The following is a 20,043-nucleotide window of genomic DNA, read 5'->3' as shown; positions in this document are numbered from 1 at the left end:
AAAGGGAAAAGAGAAAGCTAAAATTGCCCTCCATTCTGCACTGGCTTTCGCCGACTTGGGTCCTTCCAGAGGTATTGCACTACAACTTCCGCAACCCAACAACAGCTATTATGGAAATTGTAGTACAACACATCTTGGGGACCCCATATTAAGGGAGGCTGTTTTGTAACATGCAAGGAAAGGCAATTTATTCTTTTTTTTTCTCTTTTTGAGGGCTGGTTGACAAAGATGATCAGAGGTTAATAAGTCGTGCAGATGGGATTAAGAGAGAAAGAGGTTTAAGGACACCTCTCCCCCAAAATAAAGCCCTCTGTCCTCATCCTAAACAAGATTTTAGGTGAAGACAACAGATCACCCCACCCCATATTCCCACCCTCTCACCCACTTAATCCCCCATTGTGTAACAGTCTGCGAAAGAAAACAAAAATTTAAAGTCACATTGTGCCGGGTGTAAATTCGTGTCTGACACACACAACTATTTGCTGGTGCCCTTCCCCCACCCCACCCCAATTGTTCCTATCCATTAGCATACACGATTGTCCATCAGGCTTTTAAAAATATTTGTTGTTGTTTGGTATACTGTGTACACTGTAAGGTATATGTGTCTGTCAGTGAAGTATCATTCAACTCTTCTATACCAGCATACCTTTTTGCCTTTTTTAAAATTCTGGTTACAAATATTCTCATAACTTCGTGCTGTTCTCCCTTATTTCACTGAAAAAGAGATATGCATTCTCTAGTGTATGTATTCATCCAAGCTGAATTGCTATCTATTCCATTCTGGAAAAGAGAACTTCCCTAGTTTTCATCTAAGCATTAGGTGTTCCTCTGTCCACCCAATTCCTTTCTCATCCTTTCATTTCAGTGGGCCACTGTAGCTTTTTGGTGTTTTCTTCATCCAGTCATTCTAGTTTGGTATCCCAGGCTGCCTTTAAACTTGGCTCTTGACTTTTGAATTGTCTTGACTTACATTTGTAGCCAGCCATTTAGAGTGGTGTTTTATTTCTTCATGTTCTGTAATCCTATGTGTAGGTAGTTGTACAGCTTCATCCATCCGCCATTTTATTACTCAGTTCTCTCCACTGAGTATATATTTAACAGCTTGGAAACATTGATTTTTAAGACTGCAGTTCACAGAATCCCACCACCTAGCATAAAAAATCCTGAAGCTGTAGTCCCCAAAATACTTTTTCCATATATATATGGTGATAACATACACTTCTCTATGTCCTTCCTTCCTTCCTTCCTTCCTTCCTTCCTTCCTTCCTTCCTTCCTTCCTTCCTTCCTTCCTTCCTTCCTTCCTTCCTTCCTTCCTTCCTTCCTCACACTCACTCACACGTTTCTCCCATCATATATTTTGAGGCTGACTTTCTGACTCATGTGTCGTGCTACATGTTCCTTGCCACATGGTGTTTGCTTTATTTCTGAAGCTCTAATTTAGGTATAGAGAACATATGGCTGTACAGAAGTTGTGGGATGACACACACACACACTGGCCCTGGGTTGTTGCTGGATTGCAACTGCCATCAGTCCTCACTGTTTATTATGCAGGCTAGGGCTGATAGGAGTTATAGTTACACAACGTCTGTATGGCCATATGTTACCCATTCTAAATTTAAAGCATCGGAAATAAAGCAGAGGCCAGCGTAAGATCATGAGGTTGTATGCAGAGCAAACCAGTTGGAAGCCATGCAATCTGTATGTTCATGTAATGGGACATATTAAAGGCCCATTGATTTTCAGTGTGTCTGTTCAAAGTCTGGATTCAACCCATGGGGCTAAATCCTGTTGCCTGCAATAGTAAATCACACTAGAATAGGCCCCATTGAATGAATGGAAACTTGGTGAGTCAACTCCTCCATAAATTCCTTTGATTCAAATGGAACTTACAGAAGAGTTGACTATGCTGAAGTAAGTTGTCATTAGAGTAGGCCCCTTCAGATCAATGGAACTTATGGAGAAGTTGACTTACCAAATCCACACTTATTAAATGAGCCTATTTTAGTGCAATTTACTAAACTAAGCAACAGGATTTTGTTTATGGTTTCCACAGAGCATCTCTTGTTGCCCCACTAAGTGCATGTTCTGCCTTCCATAGACAGACATATACAAAAATTAGAGCATGGACAATTCTGTTTTATTCGATGACAACTGCCAGAAACCTCCAGCCAGCAGAGTCAATAGCTGTGCTGGCCAAGGTATTCTGAGAGCTGTCAACCAAATGTTATTTTTCAAAATTCTGTCTAAAACTAAACAAGCGAGTCCACAATCCACAAACTGACACTAAGGAAGGATCAACATCAACAGCCAGAAACCTTTAATATCATCCTAACCACCTCCACAATTTCTCCTCTTTAGCTTGCCCTGTACCTGCCCTGAAGTTTGATCATGTCAATATCCCAGCTCCTTCTTAATTGCTGCCTTGTAGTTCCAGTTTTGCCAAAACACGCTTAGCCAGTAGCCATGCTGACAGTTAATACATGCATTTCGACCTACTTCAGATTTTCTTCCCATTGAAAAATTTCCATTTTCCTTTACCTGGCAGATTTCTGTCCTGGCCAAAAAATTTCCAACTGTGTCTGTACAGCTGCACCTCGCCCCTTAAAACAAAGGAACCAGGTGGGTCTATATCCCTTTTATGTGTGTTCCCTCTTTGAATTGGATCCACCATTTCATTCACTCCAGTTTTCTCACATAAAATGTAGCAGTGCCTGTTCCTTTATTAAAGCGTGCTGCTTTCCTCCCCTTTATTATATGTCTTCTTCTATTAACCTGTTTTGTTTCCTCTCCTGCCCTTCTGTCCCCTTCTTTACCTGTCTTATTTGCTTCCTCCTTTTTTGGTGGTTCTTCATCTTTTTCATAAAACTCTTCATCACTCTCCTGGTCCATTCTCTCCTTTTCAGGGCTCTTTGGTCATTCTCTATTTTTCCTCCCCCGTTGCCTCTTCCACTTTCCTTATACTTTCATCATTCAAATTCCACCAGTCCTGTTTGTTCCACTAATTTGTTCAGCGCTCAAGTCTCTTGATGTTGATTGTATTCCTTCCTTCATCCAACAACATAAAATGTCATTGTTGTTCCTTATTCTGTTGGCTGGGTGGAGAATGGATTTGCTTCTGCCATCCTCTTTTCACAGCTCTGGGATGTATGCAACCTAATCAAGGCTGGCCACACCACTTCACTCCCTCATTTTCTGATGCATAACGATTCAGTACAAACGCCCACCCCACCACATCCAGCTTCTAAACCAATCAATGGCACAGGTCCCCAATCTGTCTCATCCTTGGTTGTTGTCTTTTGTAAACATGACAGATGAGAGCAGGAGATCTAAGAAGAAGTCTTTTCTCTCCTCCTTCCTGCACTGGTTCTGTTTCATTTCTTTCCGGCAAACATGTAAACATGCTCCCCATCTCCTTCACAGAGGATGGGGAAAAGAGCTTTTTTTTCCTCCGGCAGCTTCTTGTAAACATGGAATATCGAAAGAGTTTTATTTGCTGTCGAAATTTGGCAGTGGATGGAAGATGGATGGATGGGTCATTGATGGAACAGATGACCAGATGGAAGGAAAGATGAGAGAAAGTGAGAGAGAGAGAGAGAGGGAGTGTGTGTGTGTGTGTGAGAGAGAGAGAGGTGCTTATTCACCACCCTGCATCTGACCTTCTGTTTAGGCTGGATAGCTCAGAAAAGCAAGCCTGCATAGCCTGGGGCAAGCTGCACAGTCCCAGGGCTCCCCCAGAAGAAGGGAAGGGTAAACCACTTCTGAATATTCTCTACCTAGGAAACCCTGAAGAGTGTCACCATAAGTCAGAATTGACTTGATGCCACCTGATTATTATTAATATCTTCTAGAAGAGTGAGGCAAGATATAGCCTCTCTCAGTTTCATACTCTTGTGCTCTTCTATGCTTGACTTCTGTCTCTCGCTCTCTCTTTCTCCGCTGTCTCCATCCTTGTGCTCCTGTTTTGCATGGTTTTGGGATTGATGGGGGACATGAGATGGGATGGAAAGAATGTACTGTAGTCATGTTGGCTCCCAGCGCCAAAGATGGACATTTCGGTGCTAGGGAGGAAGTAGCACCCAAGTGCTGCCCTCACTGGAACACTGGGAAAGGGGAAAGATAGAGGGGCAGGGTAAGAAGGGCAAGGGGGTTGGCGGGAGAAGGAATAAGAACACAGGGAAGGAGAACAGAAGAAGCAACATTTTACTATCTGGAAAGAAAAATAAAGAGGAATATTTTACACATGCCCCAATTCAATCTCCCCACATATGGCATCCATCCACTGGAATCTGGAGCATGTGGGGCCAGGTCAGTAGGGAAAAGCAAGATGGAGACTGATGACACACCATGAAGAAAAGGGCATGGTACAGTTCTCTTCCTCATTTTGCCTATTTCAGCCTAATGTTGATGGTGGCAGCAGGAAGAGGGAAAGTTAAAAACAAGACAGGATTCTGAGATGTTGCTGGTTATGAAGATGGGCTAGTACACAGAACCAGGTTAACAGGTTATGATGACTGAAGGTTGTAGGCCAACATTAACTACAAAATAACATTTGGATTAAATGCAGCTACTGTGGAGAGGCTGAAAATACCCATTAGCTTTCTCAGAAAACAAAAAAAATTCATTAAATTAAAACTTCTAGCAAAAGAGGGAAATCTATTCCATATGGCTGATATTTTGTCTAGAGGGTCATTAGGAAGAAAATGAAGTAGTTTGGGACAATGTTATGAGGAAAAGAAAAGCTGGTTTATTTAAAGATAAAAGGCTTTTGCTTCACAGTTCAAATTACAGCAATCTTCAGAGAAAGAGCTGTATTAGTCAGTCTTACACACTAGCAAAATCAAAGGGAGAAAAGACAGAAGAGAGAGCAAAAAGACAAAATATTGTGGCATGTTTAAGATTAATGGATTATTTCATTGTGAGCTTTTGTGGATCAAAATCCAGTTCTTCCGACAATGTTCCTCTGAAGAAGGGGATTCTGAGCCACAAAAGCTCACGCTGAAGTAAATCTGTTAGTCTTTGAAGTGCCATAATATTTTGATTTTTTCCCTCATTTCCCTTTCTTTTCTTTTCCCTCCTTTAATTTTTGCAGCTTCAAATTATAGTAATTCTGATTTGGATAGCATGAACTCTTAAAAACACAAAAACAAAAATCACTCTTTAGGTGTATAGTGGTATTAGGGGAACAGAGGTGGTTTTCAGATGGTTTTTAAATTTTAAAGAGTCTTGTGGTTCCTTAAAGATTAACAGGTTTTATTTGATGTGAACTCCTGTGGGCTCCTCAGTGGCTTAGGTATCTGCCTGCAGAGCCAGGGGTTGTGAGTTCGATTCCTTACTGTGTCTCCTGGGAGAAGAGCCAGCCTGTGTAGCCCTGGGCATGCTGCACAATTCCAGAATGCCCCCCCCCCAAAAGGGAATGATAAACCACTTCTAAGTATTCTCTACCTTGGAAAACCCTGAAAAGGATCACCATAAGTCAGAATTGACTTGGTGGCAAATGATTTATTATTGTGGACTGCAGGCCACTTCATTAGATGCAACTGATCTCAAAAAAACACGTTTGTCTTTAAGATGGCATACGGTTCTTACTTGTTTTAACTTCTTTGTGGCCTCTCTTCCATAGACCTCCACTAATCATCAAAGCTGTGCAGTGGCCAGTCATAAATCCAGATATACAGTCAGATGGAATATATGCCAATGAGCCCTGGAAGTTTATTCCTCTGAGGCAAGACTACCCACCCTAACTATGTTTACCTCTAGGAAATCTTACCTCCCACCGCACTTTGTACTAATGGATAAGCTTTCCCCTGACAGCATAGATTTTATTCCTAATTTTAAAGGAAAAATGACTGTCCAAGAATCTGTTCTTCCTGTATGCCGCACAAGGGGCTTGGAACAAAAATATATAAGACACAAGCATTTGATCGCCTCATCCAGTTCTGGTTACTCGGATACTCACCTCCAAAGTTGATGGCACAAGAAGCCACAATTATGAGCACACCTCCAACCAATGCCACAACACTCAGCAGTTTTGCTACACGTCCCAGGCGCCGCGCCCCATCAATGTCTCCTTGCTGGAAGCTATTACGGGACTGACAAGGAGGCAAAAAAAAGAGGAAAGGATTAGGCAGCATTAAGTCAATGGTCCCAAAGACTTTATTCCTTGATTTCCATTCATGTTTAGGATTTGTATCCCACCTTGAGGAGACCAAAGGAGGGCCCACAGTGGCTGCATGAGTAGCATCATTTTTTTATGAGTGAGAAGGAGAATATAAAGTGATAAAAACCCCAACATTTTTAAAAAAACATTTAAAAAAGAAAAGTGATTGTAGCTAGGAAGAATAGCTATGTTGTGCACGAAGTTCTGAGTTCAGCCCCTACCCTGCTCAGCAAAGTGGCCACTTAACACAAAACCAAACAAGGGGACGTCAGTCGTTACGTCCCTCTCACACGTACCCAAAATAAAATGGGGCATCCATTTGTGTGAAACTAGGTATGCTAATTTATATGGATTATGTGCCATCAAGTTGGAACTGGGAACTGACTTATAGGGACCCTAATAGGTTTTCAAGATAAGTGAAGTATTTAAGGAGTGGTTTTACCAGTTCCACACACCCCCATTGATGTTTTAATGGCAGAGTCAGGGATCGAACCCAGGTCTCCTGAGTCCTAGTCCATTGCTGTATCCACTACACAACGTTGGGTAGTGGTACAGTTTATATGTACAGATGCTTGTTGTTGTTATGTGCCACTAAGTTGTCTCCGACTCATGGCAACCCCATGATTGGGTGATCTCCAAAATCTCCTGTCCTCAGCAGCCCTGCTCAACTCTTGCAAACTCAAGCCTGTGGTTTCCTTTAGGGAGCCAGTCCATCACATACTTGGTCTTCCTCTTTACAGATATGTACTGCATATGTATCTACGTGTGTGTGTGTGTGTGTGTGTGTGTGTGTGTGTGTGTGTGTGTGTATACATATACACACACTGTAGTTTATATGTACAGATGCAAAATTAGAATTGCTTCTATTAATTTGAACAGAATGACAATATATCTCACCTGAGAGATCAGGTGGGCTACATGCTTCCTAAGTTTCCTAAGGATGAGCTTTAATGTCCCTGATCTGTCTCCTTTATGATTGCTTATCTTAAGGCACCTTGGGGTGCAGTGGTTAAAATGTAGTACATACTGCCGCCAAAACTGTTCTTGGTAAACTGAACACCCAGCTTGCTAGGATGTGTGTGCAATGTGTAGCCTGCATAATTAAATTATAAAAGGCCCACAGAGTGCTTTATGGGCTATGGGGCAGTCTACAAGCAGCACACTTTGCTTTTTTGCTTATCTTTAAAACAGACCTGGAGGGACAAGCCCTTCAAACAGAGGATGCCTTCAAAAAGAGAATTCACCCTTCTCCAGCAGAAGGCTGTCTTCTCTAAATTAGGACCCATGGCTACATTAAGCTTCAGTGAAGCATTTCTCAAGCAGCAGGTGAAGTGGCATTTTGAAATTTTAGAGTACTGTACATGGGTTTTATAGTTTTTATGCTTTCACTGAGTTTTCACAGTCAGTGTATTTTTTACATTTTTAAACTCACCCCACCTCTGTATTGCCACTGGCGATGAAAGAAAAGGGCACAACATTTAAAAATACACACACAGGCAATTAATTAATTAAGATCTCAGCCAAAGAGTGTTTCTTAACTCCTGTGAGTCAAAGGAACACAATGTGGAGCATATGTTACTTTAATTTTAGACTATAGTCTGCAGAACCTCCCATCCTGGAGGGCCAATGGCTATGTCTCCTGGAGATGTGGGGAGCTGTAGCACGGGGGGAGAGCTTTTCCATGCTCTACAAAGGAAACAGTATTTGGGAAGATGCTTTGCTGGTTGAACCTAGTTTAAGGTGGCTGTTTTTGTTTATGTGATTGGGAGTATGTATGACTTCTAAAACTGTTAAAATGGGTTTGTGTTTTTTGTAGATATTTTATTTATCTTCGTTTTTTTTTTATATATATATTCATATTTTTATCTTAACTGCTGTTTTTGCTTTTTGTTTTATTTTACTATTGTTTCTCCGTGAGCAGCACATAGGAGGGGGTAACAACCCAAGAAGTAAAAGCTATAAAGATGATTTCTATTAAAAGCAAACTGTCCTGCGGTTCATGTAAGCTGGCTTGGACCTCTTAAAGGAAGAACAGGAAAGTGAATATGCCTTAATAGACTCCTTGGATGGGAATAAGCACTCATATTGTATAGTCAGTTTATTGGGTTTTGGTTTATCTGCTGGTAGGGTGCCCTACTTTGAAAAGGACTGTCTTCTCTACTTGAAGGGTAGTCAAGTCCTTAATCTGGTTAAAACAGCACTTCCCAACTTTGGGTCCCCAAATGTTCTTGGATTACAGCTCCCAGAAAACATGGCTGGCACAGCTAGTGACAAAGACTTCTGGGATTTTTAATCCATGAACATCTGGGGACCCTAGGTTTGGGAACTGCTGGTTTAAAAGATGCAAATCCCCAGGGAAACAGACCAAATACAGGCCCAGTTCATCAATTCAGTTTCCTCCACTTGGATGAGATTAATTGTATTTCTGTTTAAATTATAATTGTATTTCTAAATGTGCATCTGTGTATTAGTTCAGGAAGATATTATTGCATGTGTTATGCCAAAGATATGGTGACAGGCACTGTAATAGGTTTTATAAAATATGTAGCATGTAGAAAACTAGTCAGGTGAGATGACAATTTGGGGAAGCACCCTAGCCTGCTCTTTCATGCAAATAAAACTGCTTTTTAAAAATAAGACACTATCCTATTTCTTGTTAAGTAAACATACTGTTTCTTTGCTGTTCTTCGCTCATGTGCATGGGAAGAATGCAAAGTAACAACAAAGACAAATGGTCAAGGACAGGAAAGAGGGGAAATGGAAGAAAAATCATGAAAGAAACCAATATGGCACAGCCTAGTAGAAGTAAAAACAGGAGGTGGCTCCAGAATGTGGAAATGTTATATTTTTGGATGAGAATTCCCAGAATTCCTCAGTTTGCATGCGTATTGGCTTGTTAAATTAAAAAAAAACTAATTCTCCCAAGATCTAGCTAATCACTTTGCACTTACCATGACAGAGTAAACAAAGGCGACAATGTTTATGGGCCAGATTGGGCAGAAGCAGGAGAGGGCAGCAATGAATATGTAGTCTCTGGGTTTCTCCCCAGCCTCACCACCTGTGGACCCGGTGGCTGAGGCCTGTCGGCTCAGGCTGGCCCGCGGAGACCCAGCAGCTCCTGCGAGGTGCACCTGAGAGCCGGACAAGCTGCTTCTCACAATGGCCCGCGGCCCCCCGTTGACACTGTTCTGGGGTTTCAGGTCATTCAGCGATGCAGATTTGGAGCGGGTGGGGGGGCTCGTGAGTGGTGCCGGGGTGGTCCCCAGTTCTTCAGCCGAGCCCGCTCTCAGCCCTGGAGGGTCCCCGTTCTCCTGTGGTCCTACCACAGCGTCCTCCTCAATGGTGACAGTCACCATGACAGGTGAGGCTGGGACCTCAGGGGCAGAGGGGCTCTGAGGGGGTGTCTGTGATGGCAGCTTCTCCTGTGTCTTCTCTTGCTCTGGTTCGGGTTCTCGTTCGGGTTCGGATTTTGGTTCTGCTTCTGGCTGCGGCGCTGACTCCATCTCTTGTGGCGTCTCCTGCTCCTGCTCCTCCTTTTCCTGCTGCTCTGGTTCCTTTGCTGCTCCTGGGGGAGCCTCATTCTTTTCAGCATCATCCGACATGGTAGGAGAATACCTGGATTGAAGGGGGATTTGGGGAAGGACGTGATGAAAACAAGGAAACCTCCGAGATTTTTCCCTTCCCTGATACTACAGTTTGGAAGAATTGCTTTTCTTCACAACTGTCCCCTTCATCCAAAGAAAGCAAATTTCCAAACTCTCCCTCATAACTGAGCTGAATCAAGTACTGAACCGCTTCTGAAGGCAAGAGGTTGAGACAAGGAGAATGAGAGGCAGTAAGAAGAATGTTCCTGGGCCTCTCAGGCACAGGATCCCATGGAATCCTTTCAGGATCAACATAGAAATTACACGGTGCCTGTCATCAAGTAGAATTCAAATTTGTTTTACATTGATAGGTAAAGGTAAAGGTTCCCCTTGACATTTAGTCAAATCATGTCTGACTCTGGGGCGCAGTGCTCATCCCCGTCTCCAAGCCGTAGAGCCAGCGTTTGTCCAAAGACAGTTTCCGTGGTCATGTGGCCAGCACTAGACACAGCACTCCGTTACCTTCCAACCAAGGTGGTAGCTATTTATCTACTCGCATTTTTACATGCTGTCAAACTGCTAGGTTGGCAGGAGCTGCGACAAGCAACGGGAGCTCCCTCCATCATGTAGATTTGATCTTACGACTGCAGGTCTTCCAACCTTGCAGCACAGAGGCTTCTGCGGTTTAACCCGCAGCGCCACCATGTCCCTTGTTTTACATTTATACATGGCACCAAAATAAAGAGACTCTTCATTTCTTGGGCATGAGTTGTTTGGCTACTGGCCATTGAAATATCAAGATGGGCTTCATCTAGAACAGGCTTGTCCAACCTGCGGCCCGAGGGCCGCATGCGGCCCAGGTCAGCTCGTAATGCGGCCCAGTGCAATTTTTTATTTTTAAAGAAATTCCAAAGTTTCAAGTTACACTGCCGGCGCTTGCGGTCGGAATGTGGCCGGGGCATGTCACAACAGTAGAGGGGGAGAGAGGGAAGGAAGGAAGGAGTGGGAGGGAGGCGACAGGGGGGCTGCGTGACTGCATTGCGCCATCCCCATCAATAGGTGGACCCCCTCCCGGCCCCATAAGGCCACCGGAGCCGAAGCTGGCAGCCTCTGCTGTCTGAGATCGGAGCTGCCGGTAAGCGCACTTGAAGCGGGGCTGCGGAGGATGGCTAGGGCTGCCCTCCCATGCGGCCCAAACCAAATATATGTGCGGCCCAAACCAAATTTTCATCTTCTAATGTGGCCCAGGGAAGGTGAAAGGTTGGACACCCCTGATCTAGAAGCTGATTTGTTGGCTTGGGAGGATTACAGTAGGACCCCTATATCTGCAAAGGATCGGTTCCAAGGCCCCGCCCTGCTCTGGATGTCAAAAACCACCGGATCACCAAATGCTATACATTGCATGGCTCCCTCTCATGGCCAGTTCTGGTAAATACATCCTGGAAATACATATAAAATATATTTCTGGAAGCTTTTATTTAATATTTTCAGTCAGCAAATAAATGAATCATCAGCAGATACTGATCCCACAGATGGGATTAGTATTCCTTCCATGGATATACTGTGTATCCTTCAAAGGGGAAATGTCATTCTCTAACTACGAAACCATAATCTCATCTATGTTGCCTTCAGAGTCCTTTTTAGGATCTGGGGTCTCGCAGGATATTTGGATAAAAAAGATGCAGAAATGATTACTAATGTACAAAGTTTGCAAATGTTACTTTTACAGGTCCCAGAATTCACCAAGTGGCATGATCATTAGAGGTGCAGGGGAAAAGCAGTAATCTTTCTAAACTCTTCCAACGCATTATTTGAAGAGAACTGCTTCTCCATTCACTTGGCTTTACACAAGAAATAACCATGATAATGGGAATTTAAATATTATATATTCCAAGAGTGGGGACCCTGTGGTCCTCTACATGAAGGTAGACTATGGTTCTCATCATTCATGACCATTGGCCATGGTGGCTCGTGCTGATAGACGCTGGAATCCAGCATCACAGGAGGTGGGAGCACAATTTGTTGCTTTATAGAATTATTATTATTATTATTATTATTATTATTATTATTATTATTATTATTATTATTATTATTATTATTATTATTATTATTATTATTATTATTATTATTATTATTATTATTATTATTATTATTATTTGTTTGTTTGTTTGTTTGTTTGTTTGTTTGTTTGTTTGTTTGTTTATTTATTTATTTATTTATTTATTTATTTATTTATTTACCACCCACACTGCCCAAAGGTCTCTGGGCCGCTTACAAGAATTAAAATTCAATAAAAAGATAAAACAATTAAAATTAAATTAAAATATATACTCTAAAAGTTGCCGTCAGGACCCACAGTTGATATTACTTCAATTACTGTAAAAGAGAATCAGAATGACAGTATCATATACGCTGTCCTATTTATAGAATAAGTATAGGTATCAATATATTGGTAATGGTCCAAGTGCCAATGATTTGTGCGCTCTCTTTCTCTCTCAAATCCTTGCCACTAAGTAGCCATTGGCCACCTCTCTATGTATCTCTCTAGGTATCTCAGATTTGGACGGAGTTTAGACAATGCCCTTTTAGCAGTCTTTTAACACCCTTTTAAAAAAAGAGTGACTGCCAAACTGCAGGCAGATGACACACACAATCCTCACAAAACCACTCTTCTGTTTAAACACTCTCAGCCAGTCAGTGCAAGCTGATATTCCCAGGTCGCTCGCTGGCCCATTAATCTGAGTGGTGCGCATGAAACCTCACCTCTTTGCCTCATCTCTATCTGGCTGGAGGTGAAGGAAGTCATGCACTGAATTATATTGTACACATTTGAAACAGGGCCAGATTTCAGATTCAGATTGCATACTTTTGGAAGCAGAATTTGACAGATATGTAGCAAAAAGCATAGCACTGTGCTCTGAACTTTATGGAAATATGTAATGTAAATCCATTTCAGATTTCAGTAAATGAGATTTCAGTAGAGTGAGGACATAGAGTGGTCACATTGACCAGATAGGCTGGGTATAAAATAAATAAATAAATAAATGAATGAATGAATGAATGAATGAATGAATGAATGAATGAATGAATGAATGAATAAATAAATGAATAAATAAATAAATAAATAAATAAATAAATAAATAAATAAATAAATAAATAAATAAATAAATAAATAATAGTGTTCTGGAGAAAAGGTTTAGCAGCTGATGGATATATTATAAGTATATTTGGAGAAATAAACAGACAAAAACATCTCATACAGATCTGTATTTCAAGTCATTTAAAATAGAAAAGTTTCTAAGCGAAAAAAATAATTTTTGTGTGTGAGATTAATTTCCTCTTTTTAAAATAGCCATAGCAACCTTCACTGATTTCGTACTCTCCAAACATTTTGACTACAATCCCCATTGCTCATAGCTAACAGCCTCTGGATAATGGGATCTGAAGTTTAGTACAACCTATGAGTGCCATGTTGGAAATTTCTGCCTCACAGTAACAAGGGCCATGTCTACATAGCATCCCTTCCTTTAATTTTGAATGCAGTACAATTTATGCCCAGGGCAAATATAGTAGTATGCAACTGTAAATATGTGTTTAATTGTTTAACAATACAGTAACTAGAGTACATAATCAGAAACTGGGTTAGAGAATAATAACCAGCTTATCACATGAGTTATTCATTTATTTAAATTATTTTAAATTGCTTTTCTGCTCCTTGTGGGCATGTGTACATTGCAACAATCTATATCACAGTAGAGAAAATAATGGCTAAATAAAATAGTTTTAAAACATTTTTTACAATCAGTTTTTTAAAACCAAAATCTACACCGTTTCAAAAATTTTCATTTCCATCAGTATCTTGTTGCTAAACCTAAATACGGTAGACCCCATGAGTGGATGACTGCAAGATAAGTAAACATGTGAATTCCACAGAGTCAATCGGTCTAACTCTAGTTAGCTCGATTAGCAAGTGGGTCGTAATGATGGATATACTTTGCATAATAATAGGGAGAAGTGTCCAAAATATATTGTTCCTGGGTGTATTATATTCCCCACAGCAGCTCAGAAGGAACTGAGTAGCCTAGAGGGGAGGCACATGACCTCACCGGACAGGAGGGGATGCTGCTCCCTGAAACTTACAGGGCTTTGGTTGTCTTGAGTTCGAGTTCTACTGTGCCTTGGAAAAGGAGAAAGGCTTCTTACTGAGAGCTCCTTTGATCTGGAACTCTTCCAAGAGAGGTACACTTGGCCTCTTTCCGATTGAAGAGCTTGGATAAGTGTGCCTGAGCAGTTCCCGGTCCTGCCTATTATTCTGGAGAGCTGTGATATTGGAGCCCTGTCACCTTGAGCCCAGCAAGTAATAGGAAAGGAGGAGCAAGGGCTTCTCGTGGGACCACCTCTGTTAGCCAAGCAACACAGTTAACCCTAAGTATTTACTTTTTCTTTTCCTATAAGGAGGAAAACATTTGAAATGACATGTCAGAAATAAGGTAAGGAACAGGAATGCCATTATTTCACTCACGTAACAAGTAGCACCTAGTTATTTTTAAACCTTACTTTTCAGGGATATTTCAAGAGATTTTTAGAACTATTTTAACAGGGATTTTCCCCAATATCAACATCATTTCCTAAAGGTGGCTTGTTTGAAAGGCAGGGAGAAAGCAGAAAGTAAGGCAATAGATAAGGCAAAAACAAGCAAACAAACCTTGAACATTGTCATAAATTAGGACAATGAATTTGTTTCAGACAAATTCCCATTATGACCCCATTATGATCCCATTATGAGTAACAAATGAATGAAGCTCATTCAAAAGGGAATTTGTCAGCCTCTGTTCCTGGCATATTCTTGGCTCATTCCCTGAAGGCTTCCTTTTCTCTCTTTCTGACTGTATCTGAGGTCAGATCTTTCCTTGCAGGAGAGCACCTCTCTGTTGCCTCTCTGACTTCTACCCTTTCAAGGGGAGATCTAAAAAATCCTATACCCACTGGGAAAACCTCCTCTGGGTCGCCTCCCTGAAGCATTCAGTTTTAGAAAATCAGATTTGCCATGCCATACTTGCTTGCTGCTTTTAACTCCAGCTAACACCAAAAGCAGGCTCTTATCATGGACAGACATGTTAACCACAAAGCATTATCAGGGAGCCACAAGGTCCCAGATGAACATGTTAAAGTATAACTTACATATATTATTAATCACATTTCTCTCTTGCCTTCCTTCCTTCAAGCAGCTTAAGCTGGCATATATGACATTTCCTGTCAAGACCCAACCCTGTTCAGCTTCAGTGTGATTGCTGCATTGTGTGCCTTCAAAGGTTACCCCAAGACTCATGGAATCAGATGGGACCAAGTCAAATGGAAGAGGCACCTTGCTCCAAAAAATTATAGTGCCAGATTGCATTGGGGGGAGAGGCAGTGTATTAAGGGAAGGTGAGAGCCAGATTTTGCCCTATTGTCTGGGCAGATGGGGCACTGTTCACTTAGTCCCCCCTGCCCCATACCTTCTATTTAGACCATCAATGGGAGTACACCTTGGAGCAAAAAAGGGCAAAGAAGAAGAAGATGTTCATTCATTCAGGAACCCTAAATTCCATCTGGGGGGCTTATGTGGGGCAGAAGAAAGCAAAGCTGAACTCTGTAATGAATCATGCCAAACTCATTGGTACTGTGTAAGATAAATTATAATATTGGCTCTGTTATTCCATCAGCCTCCTTCCTTAGTCTTGTGTAATCTTGTTTGTTCTAAGATGATAATGACTGATATTACGTGTCAACTGTTTTCCTCCTAAAATCTTTTTCCACCCGGGTCTTCTGTGTCTTAGTTTCCGTCTTTCTTATTCGCTATGAATAAGACCTGTGAATCACTTGTCCTCAGTAACACCTTCCGCACTGTCCCTGCTAGCCAGCCTCTTGGGGAAATAAGGCGCTTGCCATGACTATAATGCAACAAAAGAGTGAATGTAGAATACAGACAGCACAATTTTGGACATATTGTGTGGTTGGTGTGGCAGCGGTAGTAGTTTGGTTACTGGAAGAAGGCAGAGTATTTGTATATGTGTGTGTGTGTGTGTGTGTGTGTAGAGAGAGAGGGAGAGAGAGAGAGAGAGATATTACCCAGAGTAATATGGAATGGGTAATCCTCTAAATGTAGATGGATTCCAGGTCCTTTCAGCCCTCTTGTCATCATTGGCTATACTGGCTAGCAAAGCTACCTCTAGCATTAGAACTGCCACAGACAATAAATCTGGATGTGTTGTGAAAATACAGCAAGTTCTTGTTTCATATTGTATTTTTGCTGCCAGGAGGGGTGGAAGCACGATGAGACTTTGCCAATATAACTTAGCTGGCCTAGGAACTATGCCTCTTGACATGAATGGGGTGATATGAATGGGCTCTATCTCTATCAGGCAGCAAAATGTCTTAAGATTAAAGCTAATGGGAGGTAAAGTCCGACAACGTCTGGAAGGCTGAACGTTGCTCATCCCTGATCAAAGGTGTCTGAGCTAAACACATTAAAATTTGAAACAACGCCAATCTTAACCACAGTTACTCAGAAGTAAAGCCTGCTGGTAAAGGTGGACTAAGACTTTGGCTTATTCTCAGAGTGCAATCCACACTCTTGGGATGGTTTCCTTTACCCGTTCTATTGAAAAGAGTGTAGGAAATGTACAAGCACAATGTTATAATTTGAATCCTATCTAGGACGCAGTAGTTTGCATTGGTTCACCCCTGCTTACAGCTTGGTGACTGTCATCCCCTTAAAGTGTTTGGTCTTTGATGATCCCCATCTACAATTCCCTTTATAAATTAAAGGATGGGGTTTGGGAAACAAATGCAGCAATAATTGGCATTATATGCAAATTCTAGCTAACACACTTCTACTTTCCGGCTGACACCCTTTATGATTGATACACAGACTCCATAATTGTGATTCCATCTTGTAGAACGATGCCAGAATAAATTATTAAGCTGACAAATATTCAAATCTCACAGACAAGGAACACCTCCGCACAAGCAGCGTAGATGGGGCTGGCATGCAGACTGCCTTATACAGTACATAGCATTATTGACACATGCAGAGGATAAATAACAATTTTGGTGTTTCATATTAATTCAGTAATGCATACACATGATTAATAGGTGGCACGGCAGCCAGGCAATCATGTTCTGTGATGTAGACACACATGCACACGCTGTTCCTACTCTCTATATACATTTTATTGTCCACCAAAAGTCAGGTGGAAGCCCAGCAATAACTCTTTAACCACATGGTGTACTAATACCTTCAACTCTAATATGACCAATTGCCCTTTGATTGATCCTGCCAATCTACACTGAGCTGATGATCTAGGAAGGCTGTTTTCTGTTTGCTGAATTCACTCACTATGGGTGTCCTGGGAGGCAGGATAGCCCAAATATACCCATCTCATTTCCCTTGCATGCTTCCTTTCTCTCTCCCCATACACATACACGGGAATGCTATTGCATCATATATTTGACTCAGTGCTTTCTCTCATAATAAGAAAACACACACACCCATTCACACATGCATATGCATCACTTGGTGATGATTCAAACTTCCCATTCTAATTATTTAAAATAACTTCCTGTCTTGTATCTCCTGCTAGTCTAATTTTCACCAGTATCCGTGTGTTATCCTTGCAAATATATTCTTGTCGAAAGACAAATGCTTACCTCTCAGCAAAGTTAAGAATAGCTGATGGTGTGCAAACACAGTGTAATAATTTATTCATTAAGAGTGCCACTCTGTATTCTGTGTATCCATCTTCACTGTGTTTCCACCTCCCACAATGTATATTTGTATATCAAGCTCTGTGTGTCTGAAGAAGGGGATTGCAATCCATGAAAGTGAAAGAGTTTAGTGGCTTAGGTATCTGGTTTAAGGATCCAGAGGTTGGAAGTTCAATTCCCCAGCTGGACTCAACGATCCATAGGGTCCCTTCCATCTCTACAGTTCTAAGATGATGGTGATGATTATAAATCTATTAGTCTTTAAGATGCTATTGTATCTTTGGTGTTTCTTTAGTTTTTTTTTCTTCTATAAAGCCTGTCCAGATCTATGCAGAAGTAAGTCCCGTTGAATTCAATTACGCTTACTTTCAGCCTAAGCTCTGAAACTTTGATAAAAGCTTTAGGTTTCTTCCAATCTGCAGATAGGGAATAGTGAGCTTAGAACACGCGCTAGCTGTAGAACACAGAAATCATGCTTGAATGAATATGACGATTCCTCTTAGAAAAACTATCAGAGAGCATGGATAGAAAACTCTTGGCCCTCTAGATGTTGTGAATCCAATAAGATTCAGAAAATTTTGAAGATTCCCCACCCCTGTGATTTAGGACTAAGGATGCCACCTATGAACCTTTGTAACACATATGAATGTATTTCTATCTAGCCCAGTGGCTGAAGCTCTTTATGTCTAAAGCCATGCTTATGGGCTAATTTGCCTTTTTTAACCCTTTCCCCCCACCATGGGAATCCTCCCATAATCACCTATAACCATTCTCCGCATCTCACACCCCTTTCCACTTCCTTGATATCCTGCACAGTTTTTCCTCCTCCCACCATCCCACCTTGGTTGCCTCTTTTGTAGCACCTGCTCCAGGCAGCAGCCAGACTTTCTGTACCCCCCCCCCCAAAAAAAGAGGTAGCAGTCAACATGTCTAGTGCCCTTTCAAGCCATGGTGCGCAGAACTCTAATCCAACAATGTTATTTGGGCACAGGATGGAGAAAAAATTTTGACAGCATTTTCCCCTCTCTTTAGCAATAGATACACAACCACCGGTAGTTAAGAAACTTCGCCATTTGCTGTCTCAAAGGTCTGACATCTCCAACCCGCTACCTGGTGAGGTGGATGCCTCACTCGGCCTGAGGGGAGGACCCGTCTCGGCCACACCTCCTGAAACCTCCCCTTTCTTCTCTCCAGCCGACTACCGGGGCCAACTGCACTCCTCATCCGCCTCGTCCTTCTTCTTCTTTTTTGTGCCCACTCTCTTCCTCCAGACGCCCCTCCTCGCACCTTCCCGGGCCGGGGCCGCCTCCTCCATTCCGCCTCTTCTTCCAGGCGCCTCTGCGGTCGCCCCCTTCTTGGCTACCACGGACAGCTCCTTCGCACCCTTCCCCTCCTCACCTTCTTCTGCCGCCGCCCCCACCCTCCCCGCAGCCGCCTCGGCTTCCTCCCCTCTCCACGCCGGGTCCTCCTCACAGCTGTTTGCCCGCCTTTTTTTCCCCTTGCCGCCGCTCCAGCACGCCTTCGCCCCGTCGGAGGGTTCCCCCCCCCCAGCCTCTCCAAGGTTGCCTTTCCCTGAGCGAAGACAGTCTTCCCTCGGCTTGCCGCCCCCGCTTCCCGCTTCCCCTGCAAAGAGGCCGGGGGTCCGAGGCAGGCGATCTCTCTCTCCCCCCACCCCCACCCCGACCCCGGTGTCCTTAAGGATGCATAGGATGTATCGGCTCAGCCACGGCTCGCCCCAGCGGCTCCCACCCCTCCGGCTCACCCTTTTCCAGCTTAGCATCCCTTGGAAACATCCACGACCCCACGAGCCTTGCCAGCGACGCCCGCCGCCCCCCCCCGCCGCCGCCCCCTCCATCGGGGGTCCCTGCATTTGTTTCCAACTCCCCCTGCGCCCCCCTCCTCCCTCGTTCACACCCATCTGTGAGCACTGCTGCCGCTGGGCTTCCCCAGCTCGAACCTCACACTTCCACCCCGCTGGCCGCCCTCGCCAGCCCCCAGCCCCACTGAACCACCCTTTCCAGCCGCTGGACCCAGACCGATTTCCAGCATGCTTTTACGCACGCACTCTTACATACATGCATACACACACACGGACAAAGCTCTGCCCCCCTCTCTCGGGTATCCAGCCCCCAGGGGACCCCCTCCCATGTCTCCTCCCACCCACCCACCGGCCACTTTCCTCTCCCACCTCCTCCTTTCCCCCCCCTTGCCACCCACACCCACGCCTTTCCTACTTGCTGCACATTGCCTTCTCCATTCCGTGCTGTCTTCCCCAGCCCACCTTCCTTAGGCAACAGCAAAGCAGTCAGGGATGGGATGCCGGGCGCCCCAAATATTCACTCCCCCCCTCCCATCTGCCCACTACCCCCTACTCCCCCCCCCAAGCCCTTACCTCACGCCCACGGCCACATTTCGATCGCCCGATGACCCCCGCCCGTTGATCAGCTCTCCCTTCCCTCCGTCCCTCTCAACGAGCCTTCCCCCTTTCCCGTTCACACCCAGCTCTGCATGCTCACTTAAGTCCCTTTGGTCTCCCCCGCCCGCTTGCCGCA

At 43.3% G+C, this 20,043-nt stretch overlaps 1 protein-coding gene across 1 annotated transcript; it reads right to left on the bottom strand.

Moving 5' to 3' along the window:
• Positions 1-1,319: 1,319 nt before the first annotated feature.
• Positions 1,320-20,000, bottom strand: PRRT2 (proline rich transmembrane protein 2). The gene is made up of 4 exons (XM_020798958.3): positions 19,884-20,000; positions 9,110-9,773; positions 5,958-6,090; positions 1,320-4,101 (listed from the first exon to the last, which is right to left on the bottom strand). Exons 2-4 carry the CDS (start codon positions 9,758-9,760, stop codon positions 4,091-4,093), a joined length of 795 nt encoding a protein of 264 aa, XP_020654617.3. The 5' UTR covers positions 9,761-9,773; positions 19,884-20,000; the 3' UTR covers positions 1,320-4,090.
• Between the last annotated feature and the right edge of the window lie 43 nt (positions 20,001-20,043).

This window comes from Pogona vitticeps, chromosome 6, assembly GCF_051106095.1.
Source record: "Pogona vitticeps strain Pit_001003342236 chromosome 6, PviZW2.1, whole genome shotgun sequence".
NCBI classification, from domain to species: Eukaryota; Metazoa; Chordata; class Lepidosauria; order Squamata; family Agamidae; genus Pogona; species Pogona vitticeps.
This window is presented reverse-complemented; position numbering and strand designations above follow the sequence as displayed.